This window comes from Microcaecilia unicolor, chromosome 1 (assembly GCF_901765095.1).
Source record: "Microcaecilia unicolor chromosome 1, aMicUni1.1, whole genome shotgun sequence".
NCBI lineage: Eukaryota > Metazoa > Chordata > Amphibia > Gymnophiona > Siphonopidae > Microcaecilia > Microcaecilia unicolor.
The window spans coordinates 696,866,822-696,883,824 of record NC_044031.1 but is presented as its reverse complement, the minus strand read 5'-3'; the positions used below and the strand labels follow the sequence as shown (position 1 = coordinate 696,883,824).

Sequence of the window (17,003 nt, the reverse complement as noted above, 5' to 3'; positions counted from 1 at the left end):
CGGATTGCAATCCTGCAGTGCCCGCAAGGTCCCCCTGCTCCGGAAGGCACATGTGACGGCCCGTCTGAAGTTTGCCAGTGAACACCTGGATGATGCCGAGAGTGATTGGGAGAAGGTGCTGTGGTCAGATGAGACAAAAATTGAGCTCTTTGGCATGAACTCAACTCGCCGTGTTTGGAGGAAGAGAAATGCTGCCTATGACCCAAAGAACACCGTCCCCACTGTCAAGCATGGAGGTGGAAATGTTATGTTTTGGGGGTGTTTCTCTGCTAAGGGCACAGGACTACTTCACCGCATCAATGGGAGAATGGATGGGGCCATGTACCGTACAATTCTGAGTGACAACCTCCTTCCCTCCGCCAGGGCCTTAAAAATGGGTCGTGGCTGGGTCTTCCAGCACGACAATGACCCAAACATACAGCCAAGGCAACAAAGGAGTGGCTCAGGAAGAAGCACATTAGGGTCATGGAGTGGCCTAGCCAGTCACCAGACCTTAATCCATTGAAAACTTATGGAGGGAGCTGAAGCTGCGAGTTGCCAAGCGACAGCCCAGAACTCTTAATGATTTAGAGATGATCTGCAAAGAGGAGTGGACCAAAATTCCTCCTGACATGTGTGCAAACCTCATCATCAACTACAGAAGACGTCTGACCGCTGTGCTTGCCAACAAGGGTTTTGCCACCAAGTATTAGGTCTTGTTTGCCAGAGGGATTAAATACTTATTTCCCTCTGCAGAATGCAAATAAATTCATATACTTTCCACAATGTGATTTTCCGGATTTAATTTGTGATGTGCTATCTCTCACTGTTACCAATAACCTACCCTTCAATTATGGGCTGCTCATGTCTTTGTCAGTGGGCAAACTTACAAAATCAGCAAGGGATCAAATACTTATTTCCACCACTGTATATTGCCAAACATCTGACTGACACGATCATTCAAATAACAATTCCTACTATATGTCATTATAAAATCAAGAAGATATTTGAAACAAGGATGAATCTGTAAAAGTCTCAAATGGCACATAACCTTGGCAATTTGATCAGATTGAGTAATATACTTCAAAAACACATGTTACACAGTCGGTCTCCTTCCCCCCTTCTTACAGCTAGTTAAAAGACCATCCCTCAGATTATAAAAGGCTTGGCCACTGTTGGGAGTACAGGATACTGGGCTAGATGGACCATTGGTCTGACCCAGTATGGCTACGCTTATGTTCTTATGTAGCTTCTTGAGTGATAACTTTCTGTGGATATCCACTTGATTTCAGCTGCTTCGTAGCTGTCATTAGAAGTGCAACTTCAACATCACAAAACTTGAGAAAACAGAATGTGAGACTTGAAATTGACAGCAAGCATACTAGGTATTTTGAGAAGGTGTTACGGTCCATTGGTTTGCAATACAAAGACGTATTAAAAAAAAAAAGTACCAGAATCAAACTTCACAGAAATGTCCAAAAAAAAATGATTTGAGGCTGGTGACACACATGGTTGAATTTGATGAAGGAGTGACAGCTGTTGAGGTAATCCACAAACACCAAAAATTGTTCCATGGACCCCCCCCCCCCCCCTTTCAGACAGTCACATCATCAATGTAGTGTCACTGGGACAAAATTAACTTATAGAAAGAGGTAGTGTAAACTCAACATTCTTCAAACTATAACATAAAAAGATTAGCAACAGCAGATGCAAACATTGCTCCCGTTAACCCCCAGATTTTATAGTGTGACCTTAAGTTGTGTGCTCAAATCAGGTTATATTCTGATTAGCGTGCACAACCTAATTATCTTAAGCCAATCTGCGCTGATAATTGCCACTTAAGCAATTGACACTAATTGGCATTAATTAGAATTTACACTCCCAACTTTCTTTTTTTTTTTAATTTATAAGAATCTTTATTGAGTATTGATTATCATTACAACAGTTCAAAGTTTCAAAAGTAACAACATGCTATAAAAAATATATCTGCAGAAACAATGGAACTCAGCCCAGTAAGTCGCTTAAGTACAATTTCAATGCAGCAATGTGATCATTCAATATTCTTATTTTTTCCCTCCCATTTTTACACTCGCCCCACCCAACAACTGCTCTACCCTAAACAGTACCACCCAAAACACATACAGCCCTCCGCCTCCTCTTACCTCCCCCCTCAACCCCCCCCCCCACCTTTCATCCAACGCTAAACAAAAGTAAAACATGATATACACTCCCAACTTTCTAAGTTTATTCTGTAAAGTGTTGTTCGTAAATTCTCTACCGGAGTTGGCAAACGCCTTCACGGTGCTATGTAAGCCACATTGAGCCTGCAAATAGGTGGGAAAATGTGGGATACAAACAAATAAATAAAAATAAGATGCAGATTGGAAAAGGGGTGTGTGGCCATGGACGTGGAATGGGCAGGTTGTGGGCATTTCTAAAAACTATGCCCGCTGTTACAGAATACACCCACTCTGTGCCTAATTTAGACGTAGGCATTTACATCAAGTTTTACTTGGTGTAAATTCCTGCGACTAAATTGTCACATGGATGAGCGCTAGGCATATTATATAAACTGTGCCTAACTTTAGGCGTAGTTTATAGAATACACCTAGGTATATTTATTTTGGCACCGATTTTTAGCCCTATATCCCTGAAACCTGTTGGTAAGAACATTGGTCAAACAAAAAAAATAATTCTTACTCATAGAAATCATGTTTAAAGCCACCAAAATTTCTGGAGGCACCAAATGTGGTTGTGGGGATGATTCCAAAGTGGTCTTCACTACTGAAATAGCCTCATTTTGAGGGATACTCGTGTACAGTGAGCATGCATCATATGTTGCCAACAAAACCAGAGATTCCAAAGTATCCATCTCTTGTAACAAACCCAAAAAAATGAGTGGTGCTTTGATACAAAAATGTACAGTGCACCAAAAGCTGTAAAATGTAATCCACAAACTTACAATTCATCTCCAAAAGGGAAACATGGGCTGACAGAGTAGGCTGACCCAGAGTGTTAACCAAAGTTCTTTGAATCTTAGGTAAGCATCAATCTTGTGTTACTTTGGTTTGTTTTGTGGTATTTAATGTGGTACCTGTGTGAGCTGATTGTTTCTTGTTTTTAGCATCTGGCCTATCTCCCCCATATAGTACTTTCGTTCACATTTTCTGCATTGAATGCTAATTGACGAAGAGCATGAGTAGGGTCCCTTTATGTTATAAGTACATAAGTACATAAGTAGTGCCATACTGGGAAAGACCAAAGGTCCATCTAGCCCAGCATCCTGTCACCGACAGTGGCCAATCCAGGTCAAGGGCACCTGGCACGCTCCCCAAACGTAAAAACATTCCAGACAAGTTATACCTAAAAATGCGGAATTTTTCCAAGTCCATTTAATAGCGGTCTATGGACTTGTCCTTTAGGAATCTATCTAACCCCTTTTTAAACTCCGTCAAGCTAACCGCCCGTACCACGTTCTCCGGCAATGAATTCCAGAGTCTAATTACACGTTGGGTGAAGAAAAATTTTCTCCGATTCGTTTTAAATTTACCACACTGTAGCTTCAACTCATGCCCTCTAGTCCTAGTATTTTTGGATAGCGTGAACAGTCGCTTCACATCCACCCGATCCATTCCACTCATTATTTTATACACTTCTATCATATCTCCCCTCAGCCGTCTCTTCTCCAAGCTGAAAAGCCCTAGCCTTCTCAGCCTCTCTTCATAGGAAAGTCGTCCCATCCCCACTATCATTTTCGTCGCCCTTCGCTGTACCTTTTCCAATTCTACTATATCTTTTTTGAGATACGGAGACCAGTACTGAACACAATACTCCAGGTGCGGTCGCACCATGGAGCGATACAACGGCATTATAACATCCGCACACCTGGACTCCATACCCTTCCTAATAACACCCAACATTCTATTCGCTTTCCTAGCCGCAGCAGCACACTGAGCAGAAGGTTTCAGCGTATCATCGACGACGACACCCAGATCCCTTTCTTGATCCGTAACTCCTAACGCGGAACCTTGCAAGACGTAGCTATAATTCGGGTTCCTCTTACCCACATGCATCACTTTGCACTTGTCAACATTGAACTTCATCTGCCACTTGCACGCCCATTCTCCCAGTCTCGCAAGGTCCTCCTGTAATCGTTCACATTCCTCCTGCGACTTGACGACCCTGAATAATTTTGTGTCATCGGCGAATTTAATTACCTCACTAGTTATTCCCATCTCTAGGTCATTTATAAATACATTAAAAAGCAACGGACCCAGCACAGACCCCTGCGGGACCCCACTAACTACCCTCCTCCACTGAGAATACTGGCCACGCAATCCTACTCTCTGCTTCCTATCTTTCAACCAGTTCTTAATCCATAATAATACCCTACCTCCGATTCCATGACTCTGCAATTTCTTCAGGAGTCTTTCGTGCGGCACTTTGTCAAACGCCTTCTGAAAATCCAGATATACAATATCAACCGGCTCCCCATTGTCCACATGTTTGCTTACCCCCTCAAAAAAATGCATTAGATTGGTGAGGCAAGACTTCCCTTCACTAAATCCGTGCTGACTTTGTCTCATCAGTCCATGTTTTTGTATATGCTCTGCAATTTTATTCTTAATAATAGCCTCCACCATCTTGCCCGGCACCGACGTCAGACTCACCGGTCTATAATTTCCCGGATCTCCTCTGGAACCTTTCTTAAAAATCGGAGTAACATTGGCTACCCTCCAGTCTTCCGGTATTACACTCGATTTTAGGGACAGATTGCATATTTCTAACAGTAGCTCCGCAAGTTCATTTTTTAGTTGAGTGCTTGTCCCTTATGAGTAACTGGGGGCTCTATGATATATGCTGACACAGTTAGCCTGGCATATTGCAGGGATGTGTGTCATTCTTTTTTTCCTTTTTCACTGCTTTTTTTGCTTCCAATTTGATGGTTGTCAGAAGGCCAGCATTGGTGGAGCTGGGAATATCTATTTCACTAATTTATTTTCCTGGGGGAGAAGATTCTACTTTCAAAAGCATGTAAAAAAAGTGTATTTAGTAAAAAAAAAAAGTTATCCCCTCTTTTCCTTTTAAAAAAAAAATGTTTTTATTTATTTATTTTGTGAACTAACATGGCAACCATATTAGTTTTTCTAGAAGAATCATCCAGCCCACCATAATGAGGTGGATATGCCTGACCTTTCTGTCCCAGTAATTTCTTGCGTAGTAGAACAGGTGTTGCTACTTTAGGTCTAATACATTTGTAAGCAAAAATGTGTATAATTTTGCTATAAGTTTCAAGTTTTAACTAGACTCTCGCACCTCTTTATGTACAAAACCTGACCTTTTTGCCACTTTTTTCCCCCAATCAGTGTGCAAGATGGCTTGGCCTCTGAGTTTACTTCGTTGACAAAGGCTTTGTATGATTTTCACAAGCAAGAGCCTGCTGGGGTGAAGGGCAGCCCTTTAAAAGAATTGGTGATAGAGAACTTTGATGAAGAGCAGATCTGGCAGCAGCTGGAAATTCAAAATGGTGCTGTTCTGGACTATTTTCAGAGAGCGGTAGGTGAGAATGTTAACGATAAAGACCTTAGTCTGCTTGAAACCTGTGGAGAGGACAAGCCGGTGTTGGAGGAGGGTGCTGCCGACAGCGATGATGAGGGGTCAGGGGATGAGTCCGACCAAAGCAGTGAAGGAACTGATGAGAAAAACAAAAGTAGACATAGGAAAAAGGCATCATTTAGCAGTGAGGATTCAGATGGTGATATTGACTTTGACATTGATGAACTGGAAAAAAGGACTCAAAAGGCCAAAAGAGCAGCTTTGAGACCAGCAGAGAAATCAATAGTGGATGATAAGTTCTTCAAACTGGCTGAGATGGAAACCTTTCTAGATGATATGGAGAAGGACAAGGGAGGATGTGACAGGCAGGGTGATGAGGATGAGATTGATTATTTTGATGACATCCTTTCTGATGATGATGAAGAAGAACAAGAGCTACTTAAACGAGGAAAGAAGGTAAAAGTTACTTAGAAATAGTTGCCTTGCATGGCTTTCATTTTGCTAAGTGCTAATTTATTAACTTTCTAGTCTGTTGCTGGTAGATGGCAAAGGTCCAAGAAGGGGCACCAGATTTTCCAGTTCATTTTACTCTACTGCCTTGGTCTTCATTCCCAGTCCTCGAGGGCTGCCAACCGGTCAGATTTTCACAATAAACCTGATGAATATCCATGAAAGAGATCTTCCTGTCTACTTCCTCCATTGTATGCAGATCTCTCTCATGCAGATTCATTAGGGATATCCTGAAAACCTCACTTGGTGGTGGTCCTTGAGGACTAAGAGTAAAGACCATGGCCCTACTGCGCATGTATGACCTTGTAGTTTTTTGGGGTTTTTTTGTGAATGCACTAGGGCAGGCCTTAACAAATTTTCACTGCATCTAGGAGCTAGCAGGCGAAACCTTTCACTTCTCCTCCACCCCACCCCCAACATCCACAGCTTCTGTGTACAGCGCTGCATAACCCTAGCAGCGCTATAGAAATGCTAAGTAGTAGTAGTAGTGTATAAACCAAGTCTTGTGAGGCTGCCACTTGAAATCTCAGCAGCGGGCAGGAAAGAGTGGGGTTCTTTCTTGCCTGTAAGAGGCCACTAGATCACCAGGGCAAGTTAGGGTAGTTTCGGGGAGGGGGAGGAAGAGAAGGTAGCCTGCCCGGATACCTGGACGAACGATCAGGCTTAAGCCCCTTAAGGTACCACTGCACATTTTCTGCCAGAAACAGAGTCTCCCTTTTGGAAGCATGATATAATGGTGGGACCAACCACTTGCTAGGTGAAACAAAGAGTTAATTGCGTCTTCATTTCACATATCACTTTGGTATGGGTCCTTACTAATCAATCTTTCTGTCTCTCTCTGCACAACCCCCAGTCTCTCTTTCTCACACTGCACACACACACACACCCAGCCTTCCCCCACTCTGTCTGTCTCTCATACTGCACACACCCCGCCCAGATTTCCCTCAGTCAGTCTCTGTCACACACACTGCACACACACCCCCAGCCTTCCCTAGTCTCTGTCTCTCTCCCTGTCTCTCAGACTGCACACATCCTCAGTCTCTGTCTCTCAGGTCCTGATCTTCAGAAGCAAATGTGGTGCTAGAGGCCATTAGCGCCAGACTAGCGGCCGCATTTGACACCGTGGAATGCTCAGAGCTGATGAGCACATGAAACGAGCACACTGGATCTGAATGCAAATAGCATGCAAATGCATGCTAAATGGCTCATTCCATATTCCTCCCCAATGATCAGTGGGCAGCGCACCAAACCAGTGCGCTCCAGCTTGGAGCTGGCGTTAGGGTTGTGCCGAGCGGGGAGGAATAGGAGAGACCACTGTCGCAGCCCTGGTGGTCCAGTGGACCCCCAGACCCCCAAAAAACACATAAGGGCCTAGAGGTGGACTCCTAGAACCCCCCAAAATCATAAGGGCCTGGAGGTTCTTCCATATATGGTAGTTAAGCCCCATTCAGTGCATTTTGAGGAAGCACCCGCAGGAGGAGGGGAGGGAGTACTAGTCCCTTCTTCTAGAAGGTAGGAGGGGGTTGGGGGGCCACCGCTAGACCACCAGGACTATCTTGCGGTGGGGAGGTTGGGGTCCTGGGCAAAGGTCCCACTGGATCACCAGGGTTGAATTTAATTTGGGGGGGGGGGGGGGTATGTCTTTGGGTGGTCTGGGGGGGTCCACTGGACTTCCTGGCCCTTTCATTTGGTGGGGGGGGGGGGGGGTCTGGGATCCACTGGTTCACCAGGGCTTTAGGTTTGACAAGTCCAGGCTTTTCTTCTGTGGGAGAAAAGCCTAGCCCTGTCAAACTTTTTCTGTGGAAGGATTGTTCCTGGGCTATTGAGTGCCTGCCCAGGCACAATCCTCCTGCAAAAGTCCCTAATGATCAACGTTGACAACGCACCTAAATTTGCCTGTTATTAGCGTTGATCATGAGGGAGCTGTTACCCTGCACTGTTCCGGTGGTATTCTTACGGGGAACTGAGCATTGGGGCACGAGTCTGCAACATGTTCCCCTCATCTTCTGACTGCAGCTACAGAAGAAACAGCATGTTACTTCTCTTCTGCCATTCTTTTCAGGAAATTTGGTCTGGTCTTGTTGTTTCAAGCTCCACTCGTGATTTAGGAAACTTTTAAAATGCTATTTGCTATGGAGTCAGTTTGATATTTTAATTTTATTTTGTAATTATCTTCCTTTTATTTTCCTGTATATTGTATACCATCTTGACTGTCTAAGAAGAGGGTATATACATTTATAAATGAACATCAGAATATGACAAAGTTGTCAGATCCTCCTTGGCAAATGTTTTGTTCCACATATAGGACTAGATTCTATACATAGCGCCTAAAAAAAATCGGTCCTGAAATGAAATATGGCTAGGCATATTCTAGAAAATGCCTAAATTTAGGTGTACTTTATAGAACAAGCTTTAGGCGCATTAATGTTTTTAACGCGCGTTAACGATGTACGCGCATTAACCATGTACATGCCTACAATATGCTTATAGGCGCCTAAATGGTTAGCGCGTTCGCTAAGTGTAGACACGCTAAAAACACAAACGCACCTTAGTAAATAGGGCCCTAAATTTCCGCACGTTTTATAGAATATGTCGTGTCCATCCGCATGACTAAATTTAGTCACAGGCAGTTACGCCAAGTAAAACTTGATGTAAATGACGACACCTAAATTATGTGCGGACAAGGTGTATTCTATAACCATGTGCATAGATTTTAGACATGTCCATGGCCCCCTTTTCAACTGTGCGACTTAGAATTTACGTACATCACGTTATAGAATACACTTAGTTCTGGTGTAAATTCTAATCAGTGCCAATTAGTGTCGATAATTAAGTGGCAATTATCGGTGCTGATTATCTTAAATTAAGTTGCGTGCGCAAATCCAGAATACAACTTAAGTCGCACTATACAGAATCCAGGGGATGTTGGTCAGTATGCACCATCTTTTTGCATATATACTCAACACGTTGGTATAACTCATGGAAGCTCATTATTTATGTAGAAAGTGCTTTGTTTTCCCTGTGGGATATATTCAGAAACAGGAAATAGCCTGTAAGAATGTCAGTAGCGCAGAATGTTACTGCCCCTCAAAGGTACGCTTGTTACAGTGTGTGTGCCCTGCGTGACAGGGCAAAGAATGACAATGTTGCAGGTTGGACCAATGTCACTTATTGGAGCCAGGCTCTAGCTGGGACCCCAGCCAATGTCAAAGGCTTCCTCTGAGCCAAACAGTCAAACCCTGGGCTCGCCCCTTTGGGCTGCAGCTGTGAACATTTTTTTAATGCCCATGCTCAGTACCTTGGGAGATAATTGTGCAACCCATTGGGTATGTGTACATAAATATGGTTATCTGTGGCCCAGAGAATTTTTGTGGGTGGTAGTTTTAGATGAGATTGAAATAAAGGGTACAAACGCAGAAACAATTTATAATGTGCACTAATCGCAGAGGCACATTGTCAAAGCAGTTAGACTTACAAAGTTACATAGAAGCTCATTTTCAAAGAATATAGACTTACAAGATTCCATACTAACCTGTGTAACTTTGTAAGTCTATGTGCTTTGAAAATGAGCACCATAGTCGAGCAGTTTCTTTGTAGGAGTGAGAACTTGTCTTTGTACTGGAAACTTGAAATGCCATTATTACGCTTTATTTATCCATCCGCTCTTCCCCTTATCTGAGTTGAATGTAGAATATTGGAACTTTGGTTTAGAAAGATGCAGTCCCATTTTTACTTAAGATTTTTACTTTTCTTCTTTTGCAGAACGGTAGTAGATATGAGAATTCTGAATAACACTGTGGCTATATATAGCTGTATAGCCTGTACGGCTCGCATTTAGTTTTGTAGCCTCTGAAATAAATAAAAACTGGCTAATGTCTGTTTTATAGCAATATCATTGAAGCAGTAAAGCTCTCTATTTATAACCTAGTACTAAATTACTTAGCTGTCTTATTACAAAGTGAAAAACTTATAGATCATAATTGCACACAGCAGTGTACTATTGTATTACAAAATTGATCAGCTTGCACCTTAGAGCTTTGGCATGGTTGAATTGCTTTCAAGAAAGGTTTCGTAATGCATTTGTTTAAAACACATGCCTAAAGCTATGCTATGCATGCAGAGTTTGTATGAAAAATAATAAAAAGAGCTGATCTGTGCCTGCCTATATATAGAAAGACTTTAATGTTAAATCTCATGGGTTCTGTGGAATAGTTAATATTCCAGACACTGGCAGGTTTGCAAAGCAAAAACCTTTTTAGTTAATTTCCAACACTGTCATTTTGTCATTTTTAAATATGAATTCTTAGGAATGAGAGCATACTGAGGATGTATACATAGCAAAAATCCACAAAAGGTACCAGCATACTCAGTCAAAGACAAATCTGTATCGATCAGCAGATTGAGAACCAGGGAAACCAAATTATGCTGACACTTTTTATGTTCTTGGGCAAATCACTCCCCCTTTTTGCCTCAGGTACAAACTGTGGGCTACGTTTACTAATGTGTGCTAATGTATGAGCGTAAATTAATGCAGGCCTTGTTATTGTCACTAGGGCCTAGTTACTAATTGTGTGTTTTTAAAATAATAATGTGCATTTATGCAGGTGAGTAAATGTAGCCCTTAGATTGTAACCCCTTGAGGGCATTGAAGTACCTACTATATCTAAATATGTAACTCTTCTTTAGCTCAGATTTGGAAAGAGAAGTTTTAGTGTATTAAAATTTGCTCACTTTGATAAATAGTTTATCCTGTTGGATTCCCATTCCTTGGTGTACAGCCAGCTTCCTGCTCTAATGAGTAAAAGCTGAATGAAAGGAGTATATGATCCTTGGCACAAACCATTGGACAAAGACATTGTATAAATGTGTAGTCTTGAGAGTTTACTTTTGCTCTGGATTGTACCATTTCTGCACTGGCTTGTGATTTTTTTTTTTTTATTAATTTTAAATCGCATGAAGCGCACTGTAAATGGAATGACCACTCAAGATTCTTAGCATGGCCTGGTCCAGCGTGATTTAACCAAGTGTGGAACTATATGTGAAAGTTGTATAATGGACCTCTCTTCCCTTTATTTATTTTTGCAGCCAATTAAAAGTTCCAGAGACTTGAAGTACAAGGATTACTTTGATCCAGTTGAGGAGGAGGAAGAAGAAGATGATGACGGTGGTGGTGAAATGGTGGAGGAAGAAGCATCATTAGGAGAGTATGCATCCAGATACTTTCTAAGGCTATTTCTAATGAGGTGGAGGGATGTGGGGGTCGTGTGCAGAGACTTATTATGGCAGCTCATTTGCATAAGTCAGGCACTGAAAATCAGGCTCGGTGCATGGCCAGTCCTGTTTCAAATATCCAGTTATTTTAAATAAAGTTGGCCTTTAAAGGCATTATAATAGCAAAGAATATAAACATCAGTGTGGAGAACATGTAATTTTTAGTTAAAAGAGCATATTAAAGTCCATTGCTGCCCCGTCCCCTAAAATCTTTTCTGATAGTAGTGTGAGACTGGGAGTGTTGTCCATTTTAATGATTTTTCCCATGGTTTCTCCCAGAAAACATCCAAAATTGTTGTTCTCATTGATGTAGTATGCTTTCATTGTATTCTAAGCAAGTTGATGATGCCTTATTTTTTATAATGCGCTATAGGAGTGAGGCAGAAAACGATGACGACACTGAGGAAGATGACAAAATGGAGGACGCAACAGGGTCCAAGAATATGCAAGAATCTGCAAAGAGAGTGACTTTTGACCTGTCGGACGATAGCGAAGGGGAAGATGTTGGAGAGATACTTGGAGGAAAGGAAAAGGATACCACCAAACCCAAGTCCTCCTTCGAGAAAAGACAAGAAAAGGTGATTCTGATGCATCTCTTAATAAACATTATCTGGTAGGATAGGAGCATGACACTATGGGGTAATTTTCTAAGGAGCTGCTTAGGTGTAGGTGGCAAAAAGGCATGCAAATATATTTTTATAGAACACCTAGCAGAAAAAAATACGATTTTATGGCATGTACTTGCTAGTGGGCATGAGCATGGGTGGAGTGTGGGCAGTTCTTACAAGTATATGCATAAAGTATAGAAACTAGAGTGTACATGTGTTCATGCTCTCATCTAGGCATAGGGCTGGCGTAAGCGCTATTGCTTTAAAGGTAAGCATGTTTTTGTACTAGTGCAGGAGTAACCTAATGGTTATTGCAGTGCTCTGAGAACCAGAGGAACTGGATTCGATTCCCACTGCAACTTCGTGTGACTCTGGGTAAGTCACTTAACCCTCCATTGCCCCAGGTACAAAATAAGTACCTGTATATACTGCTGGATTCTGTATATATCGCGCCTAGCATTCTGTGCCTAAGTCCAGGTGTTTTCCATAACAATATGCATAACTTAATTGGCTTAAGCCAATCAGTGTTGTTAATAGCACTTAAGCAATAACTACTACTACTTATCATTTCTAAAGCGCTGCTAGACGTATGCAGCGCTGTACACTTGAACATGAAGAGACAGTCCCTGCTCGACAGAGCTTACAATCTAATTAGGACAGACAAACAGGATAAACAAGAGATAAGGGAATATTAAAGTGAAGATGATAAAATAAGGGTTAGGAGTTAAAAGCTGCATCAAAAAGGTGGCCTTTTAGTTTAGATTTGAAGACGGCCAGAGATGGAGCTTGATGTACCGGCTCAGGAAGTCTATTCCAGGCATATGGTGCAGCAAGTCAAAAGGAATGGAGTCTGGAGTTAGCAGTGGAGGAGAAGGGTGCAGATAAGAGAGATTTACCCAGTGAATGGAGTTCCCGGGGAGGAATGTAGGGAGAGATGAGAGTGGAGAGGTACTGAGGAGCTGCAGAGTGAATGCACTTATCCTATATAATAAAACTCACCGTCAACGTTCTGAGGACACTGATGTCACTGTCAGGTCCTCCGGGCACTTCCTTCCGGTTCGAAGCCTTCGTGGTGGTGAAGTCACCGAAAACACTGTATTGGGGCCACGCCCTCGCGTCAAACGTTATGACATCGAGGGCGGAGTAATGGCGTCAGTGGCTTCACAACCAACGAATCAGCAGATTGAAGGTTGCATGCCGAGGTCCGCAACAATGGTCAGTGCCTTCAGAACGCCGAAGGGGTGAGTAGGGAGGGGGGAGGTTCGGAAGGAAACCGTGCAAGCGCCTGTTTCATTTGTGCAAGAAATGGGCATGTTTTACTAGTAGGTCAATAAGAGGAGTTTGAACTGTATGCGGAAACGGATAACTGAATGCGGAAACGGATAATGAGCACAAATTGACAATAATTAGAGCTTATGCGCACATCCAAAAAGGGGTATGGTTATGGGCATGGAAATGGGCGTCCCCAAATTTACATGTTGTTACAGAATATGGCCCTGCCCGTGTAAATCTACGCACAGGGATTTATGCCACGTTTTTCTTTGATGTAAATGGATGCGCATAGTTTTAGTTGCTGGGATATCACTAAGCGTATTCTATACATCACACCTAAATCTTATAGAATATGCTTAGACAAAAATGATTTCGGCACGGATTTGCCAGGTGTCATATATAGATAGAATCTCCCAATAATGTGTAAACTACTTTGATTGTATGTGATATATCAAATCCCATCCTCTTTCCCTTTATCCTGTAAACAGACCCCCTCCCCTTTTACAAGCCATGCCAGTGCGGTAATGCTGACAGCCCATTCTGGGTTGTCGGCATAGCCATGCGGCAGCTGCTAGCACAGCTTTGTAAAAGGCGGGGGGGGGGGGGGGGGGGGTAAGGTAGGTGAAATAGATGCCATGATGAGTACCAGTAGGTGTCCTGCCATAGAATTACCTTCCATGGACTTATTCTATGGCAAGAGAGATGTGAGAGAGTACAAAATACCAAAACACAGTGAGAGAGCTGGTATACTTGTAAACTAAACCTTATATACAGTAAAAGATGGCCAAGAAATGTACTGATCGAGAATTTTCTATTTTTGCCATCTCCACCTCTGCAGCCTCTAGATATGAAAAGCAGATTGGATAATAGTTACTTCTTAAGGAAGAGCGCTTATCTAGCAATTCTGTTCATCTTGGTTGGAAGTTATAAAGGAATGATTTCAAAATTAGTGGTAGATGCATAGTGCATTACACTGGATTATCATATGAAAAGAGAGCGCTGTTGGATAATCTGAAATAATGTGGTCTTAATTGACCATCAGACTTCTTTTGGCCTAACCAGCTAAGTAGGTTATTCTGCAATCTAGAGATAACGGTCTAGATCGCCTCATCTCCTAAACTTAATAATTCAGATATCAATATTCATTGTGTGTAGTCTGAAGAACAAGCTACCTGGGCTTCTCAGACTGAAATTACCCACAAGTATGCTCCTGTGTCCAGGGAGATCCATGAAGGCTGGTGGCTGTTCTGAATGTTTTGAAGGATGATGCTAGTTGGGGGATGAAGGAGGGATGTGAACATGATTTTGAGATTACTGTTATGTATTTGCATTTTTTCCTGTTTTAAGATGACTGAAAAAATTAAAATGCTGGAAAAAAAGTTGTTGGAAGAAAAGTCTTGGCAGCTCAGTGGAGAAGTGACGGGACAAAAACGACCTGAGAATAGCCTTCTAGAGGAGACGCTGCTCTTTGAGAATGCGTCTAAAACAGGTGAGAAACTCATCACTTGCGTGGAGCGTATGTATGGAACCAATCATGAATCCTTCATGGAGAAAGAGGAATAAGTACAACCAACCATACATATGCTTCACCTACCTTGGTAAAGCTACATTGGCTTCCAGGTTGATAGCGGACGCAATTTAAGATTTTAACCTTGGTTTACAAGACATTGAATAGTGAACTACCAACTTCTCTTGCTGCTACTTTAAGACTTTGTCTAGTTTACGTTCAGCTCAGAAGGGTCTTTTGGAAGTTCCATTGTTGAAACAGATCTGTCTTGAGGAGTCCTGGTTGTCTATGTTGTCAGACCAACATTATGGAACTTGCTGCCAATTGAGTTAAGGTCATCATCTGCTTATCCAACTTTTAGAAAATCATTGGGCAAGTCACTTAACCCTCCATTGCCCCATGTAAGCCGCATTGAGCCTGCCATGAGTGGGAAAGCGCGGGGTACAAATGTAACAAAAATAAAAAATTGAAGACCTTCCTTTTTCGAAAGGCCTTTCTTGATTTATTATAGAGCTGCTGGGTATGTTGCTTTCAGATATGCTGATATTGTTTGTTTTTTTGCTGTACTATATTGCCAATATTTTTGGATTTATATATGACTGATGTATTTGGATTGTTATATTGTTTTGTTATGTATGCATTTATATTGTAATCTCCCTAGAATTTTAAGATAGTGCAGACTATCAAATAAATACCCTTAATGAAAAGGTATTCTTTCTACACAGTGCTGGGCTAAACGAGGCGTAGTGTTCTTTAGGGTTCATAATGCAACAATGTATCACTTGCTATGGTTCTGTTACTTGGACTCTACCTTTCTACTTGTCTCTAGTGCAGGGGCTCCGAACTGTAGGCTGTGACGCAAATGGAGTCTCAAAATCCTCATCTGGGATTATGAGCAAAAAGCCTGGACTGTGGCATCATCAGCCTGTGCAGACTGATGAGATGCTATGAGCTGGCCTGCGCAGGCTTAACAGGGGGTGGGTGGGGAAGGCAGCAGCAGCTGATACAAGTCAGCCTGTAGCATAGAGGTGGGATTGAGGTCATACGATGTTTGGAGCTGGGGTAGTTTGGAAACACTACTATAGTCTCCCCTACTTATAGTATCCTATTGACCTTGACAAAACTGGTTCTTCTTAGAAATATGGCAGGTCTGCTGTCTCACAAACATCCCTCCTCTTGAGTTATTGGTGCTGGGAGCTGGCCGAGTCGTTTTTATCTAGCCTTGAGTGGTTTCTAGTTTGTACTGTCTGTGTCCTTAGTATCCATCAGGCGCAGCATCCTAACAGTGGCCAATCCAGCTCACAAGTACCTGGTGATCCCAGGAGCAAGGAGGTGATTTCTAAAGTGCATTAGAGCACCTCACTCCTAAGCCCAAGGGTATATGTGGTATGAACTAAGAACATAAGAATAGCTATACTGGGTCAGACCAATGGTCCATCTAGCCTAATATCAGTGGCCAATCCAAGTCACCTGGCAGAAACCCAATTAATAGCAACATTCCACACTACCAATTCCAGGGCCAAGCAGTGGCTTCCCCCATGTGTCTATCTCAATAATAGACTATGGGCTTTTCCTCCAGGAATTTGACCAAACCCAGATACACAAACCGCTATTACCACATCCACCAGCGAGTTCCAGAGCTTAACTATTCTTTGAGTGAAAAAATATTTCCTCCTATTTGTTTTAAAAGTATTTCCATGTGATTGTATTGAGTGTCCCCTGGTCTTTGTACTTCTTGAGAGGGAAAAATCGATTCATTTTTATCCATTCTACACTGTTCAGGATTTTGTAGACCTCAGTCATATCCCCCCTCAGGTGTTTCTTTTCCAAGCTGAAGAGCCCTAACCTCTTTAGCCTTTCCTCACATTTACTCTAACGCTTGCCGTAGCACGTGTATTGTGCCAAAGCTTCCTTTTGGAGTTCATAGGATGTAATATGTATTGACTGCCTGTCGAGGTGCACTGGGCCTTTTCTGTCCATGTAGTGCTTTTTTTTTTTTTTTTGTCGCCTACTCTTACTGGTGTGTGTGTGCTTTTTTTTTTTTTTTTTAATTATCTTTTGCTTCTATCTCCTTTTTATCTCAGCAACTCTGCTTAGATAACACAAAGTTCTTATTTGTTTTCTTGTCGGCCTGGTGATTTGATTTTTATAGTGGTTAGTGTGTTTCTAAACACCACTGGGAGCAACTGCCAATTACCAGAGTGAATATGGAAAATATACTTTTTTCCTTTGTGGTATAAGATCAGTGTGTCTTTTGGCAAACCTTTTCAATATGAAACTGTTACTTTTAATCATTGGCC

At 42.2% G+C, this 17,003-nt stretch overlaps 1 protein-coding gene across 1 annotated transcript in view; it reads left to right on the top strand.

Moving 5' to 3' along the window:
• Positions 1–17,003, top strand: part of MPHOSPH10 (M-phase phosphoprotein 10) — a 59,220-nt gene that overhangs the window by 2,966 nt on the left and 39,251 nt on the right. Inside the window, exons 2-5 of the mRNA XM_030188530.1 lie at positions 5,346–5,991; positions 11,131–11,249; positions 11,690–11,894; positions 14,544–14,685. Coding sequence (XP_030044390.1) covers positions 5,346–5,991; positions 11,131–11,249; positions 11,690–11,894; positions 14,544–14,685 — 1,112 coding nt within the window. The remainder of the gene's footprint in view (positions 1–5,345; positions 5,992–11,130; positions 11,250–11,689; positions 11,895–14,543; positions 14,686–17,003) is intronic.